The 2,790-nt window shown below is 40.6% G+C and overlaps 1 protein-coding gene and 1 long non-coding RNA gene across 2 annotated transcripts in view; one reads left to right on the top strand and one right to left on the bottom strand.

Moving 5' to 3' along the window:
• The window catches only part of LOC106516314 (uncharacterized), a 32,127-nt gene that overhangs the window by 9,940 nt on the left and 19,397 nt on the right, over positions 1-2,790 (top strand). The window lies entirely within an intron of this gene.
• The window catches only part of ptger4b (prostaglandin E receptor 4 (subtype EP4) b), a 5,400-nt gene continuing 2,833 nt past the window's right edge, over positions 224-2,790 (bottom strand). Inside the window, exon 2 of the mRNA XM_014006609.1 lies at positions 224-1,633. Within this exon, the coding sequence (XP_013862063.1) occupies positions 1,061-1,633 (573 nt within the window). The 3' untranslated portion in view covers positions 224-1,060. The remainder of the gene's footprint in view (positions 1,634-2,790) is intronic.

The raw sequence follows: 2,790 nt of genomic DNA, 5'->3' as shown, positions 1-2,790 counted from the left end.
CTGTCTGTCTGTCTGTCTGTCTGTCTGTCTGTCTGTCTGTCTGTCTGTCTGTCTGTCTGTCTGTCTGTCTGTCTGTCATTGGTAGTAGAAGTATGCAAATGTTTCTAAAAAGCCATTAACAAAAGAGTTTAGGTTTTTTAAAATTTGTTTATGACCACTGTTTTTATCTTTTATGTTACAATTGACCCCTCCCCCCAAAGAGCAAAAGTAAGACAAGTTGCAATTTCAGATAAATACTTATCAACTTTTTATTTTTTACTTTGAGTTCATTACATTAATTTGTTCACAAAAATGGGTAAATATAAACCTCTGTTCAGTCAATTTATAGCAAAAAAAAAAAAAAAAGCAAAACAGGAAACAGTGAAAAAAAGAAAAAAACACCTTTGTCATCAAAATATCTAATGTTTTCTAGTTTCATTTCCTGTATTAACATGCTGATGCATTCTGGTTAGTTGAAAGACACTTGCAGAAATGAGCAAATAAACATTTGTACTGGGGGAAAAAAGACATTATAAAAGCCTCCTATATGTTCTAGTTTCTGTTGTGAAAAAGCCACAGTATAGCTGCCTTTTGTTATGAAATGCACAGACTGGTTTTAACTTCAGATTCGGTGTTGGGGTTGCTCTTTGAACAAATACGACCAGAATGTTTGCAAAAGCTTATCCACACAAATAATAACAATAAAAAAACACTGTAAGAGCATCTTATAGTGACGTAAAATGACACAGAACTACACAGAACCTTCTCACAGAGAAGACAATAAAAGTAAAATAAATTAATATGACGTTCACATGTTCACATTGATTCTTTACAATCATTCCTGAAAACCTCGCAGTGGTTAAAAAAAATCTTAAAAGTGCAACAAAAGGGCTCCTCTGTGATGTTCTCCTCCATGATATTATAGTTTTGATTGTACTGAAGAGAACTTGTTGGTGTGTCAAATGCGGTGTGGTACAGTGATACTGGGTATTACAATCAGAAACACCTGTTAGATTTCATACACAGTATCTGACAGGTGAGACAGTTTAATATGGCGGGGATGCTGAGGTCACTGTCATGGTTAGATGCATTTCTCCTGCATGCTGGCGCTCTCGTCTGTGAAAGTCACGTGCAGCGCCCGGTCTTTGTAGCCCGTTGGATGCTCACTCAGCATCCCGTGTAACACACAGTCCTCCATGTCCCTCTGCGAGAACTCCCTCAGAGGCAATGTCACCTCCCGGGAGCCCCGTAACGTCTGTGCCGGACTGGAGCCGAGCCCCGAACCGGCCTGGAACGCCCCCGGCTCCAGCGTGTTCCCGTCGGACGCGTACAGGGCGGTCTGCAAGGTGCTGACCCACTCCCGCGGCTCATGGGACACCAGCGACGGGGAGTCCCTCGAGACGAAGGAGGCGGACGGGGGGCCGTCGGCGCAGCGGAAGTGCCCGCCTCCTCCCCGCCCGCGCCCGCCCATCTTGCAGAACAGACACTTGATCTTCTCCATCAGCTTGAGGACCACTGCCTTCCTGAGGAGGATGTAGATCCAAGGGTCCAGGATGGGGTTGAAGGAGGCGATGCGGATGGCCGTGAGGTCCTTTATTAACCCCGAAGACTCTTTGTTCTGGTTTATAAACAGCTGATTCTCAAAGATCCTCAACTGTGGAAACAAAAACAGAAGCAGATCCAGTAAATTACTTCAACAGGAAGACTGCTGGACACGTGAACATTCAATCAGTTAACAGAGTTCACTTTGAATTTGACATTAAACTTAAGAGCAAAATGTACATATTTTTATTTGACACATTCTGACATCATTCCCAAATTATGATCAATTCCCAATAGTTCCTTACTTGTGTAACCAGAGCATTGTGGAGATGGCGAGAAGCCAATAAAATCTGCTCATCGTCAAAAATAAATAAAATGATCTTAAAGCCAAATGCAATAATTTAACATTTTAAAATGGGTTTAGCATTTTCTTTTAGTTTGAAGCCATATTCAAATTTAACCCTCCTGCTGATCACAGGTCAAAATGACCCATAAGGCCTTAGTTTTCAAACAGTTTGACCCGAGGGCAGCAGGAGGGTTAAACTCTTTTATTCACCTCTAATGAAGAAAATTCCTGAAGACCTTTTATTTACAACTGAAGGATTGCCCTGGTCTTAAAGGGATATTTTGTCCATTTTGAAGTGTTGTTTTGTCAAAATGTTCTAAACAATAAACATCTCCCCAAATTATGGATTAAACTGGGCTTTCTTTAGGAACTTTAGGAAAGCAAAGTTCACTTTTGGAAGTGAGTTTGCTCAGACCGGCCATTGTTAGCTTGACCCATTTGAAACATGTTCATTTGAAAGTTTCATAGCGGTTCATGCAAACACTTTTTAAAGCTTTTAACAGTTATGGTATGTCAGTTTCACACAATTCTGGCCAAATGATCAAATCTTCCTGAAAGTGTCCAATGCTGGAAATGCTACAGCTGCACAGTTAAAAAAAAAAAGAACAGGKGCCAACTATCTTGTTTGTTTACCAACACAAACCACCTAAATGACTGAAAATAGGCCAAGAGTTGCTTGGGATGGAGAAGTCCCACAAATTGAATGTGATGTAAGCCTGTATATACAAAATTAACAGTACAAACTATAGATGGATGTAGTCTGGTTTAATCCAGTCTGAAAGGCAGTTTATAAGCATAGATTAAGATTTAAGTTATGAACGATAAGCAAAACCAGAGCTGCAATATTGAAATGTTGAACTTGTAAAAGCTGTGTGTGTGTGTGTGTGTGTGTGTGTGTGTGTGTGTGTGTGTGTGTGTGTGTG

This window comes from Austrofundulus limnaeus, unplaced genomic scaffold, assembly GCF_001266775.1.
Source record: "Austrofundulus limnaeus strain Quisiro unplaced genomic scaffold, Austrofundulus_limnaeus-1.0 Scaffold36, whole genome shotgun sequence".
Classification (NCBI taxonomy): Eukaryota; Metazoa; Chordata; class Actinopteri; order Cyprinodontiformes; family Rivulidae; genus Austrofundulus; species Austrofundulus limnaeus.
The sequence above is the reverse complement of the archived record's forward strand: the minus strand, read 5'-3'. Positions and strand labels throughout refer to the sequence as shown.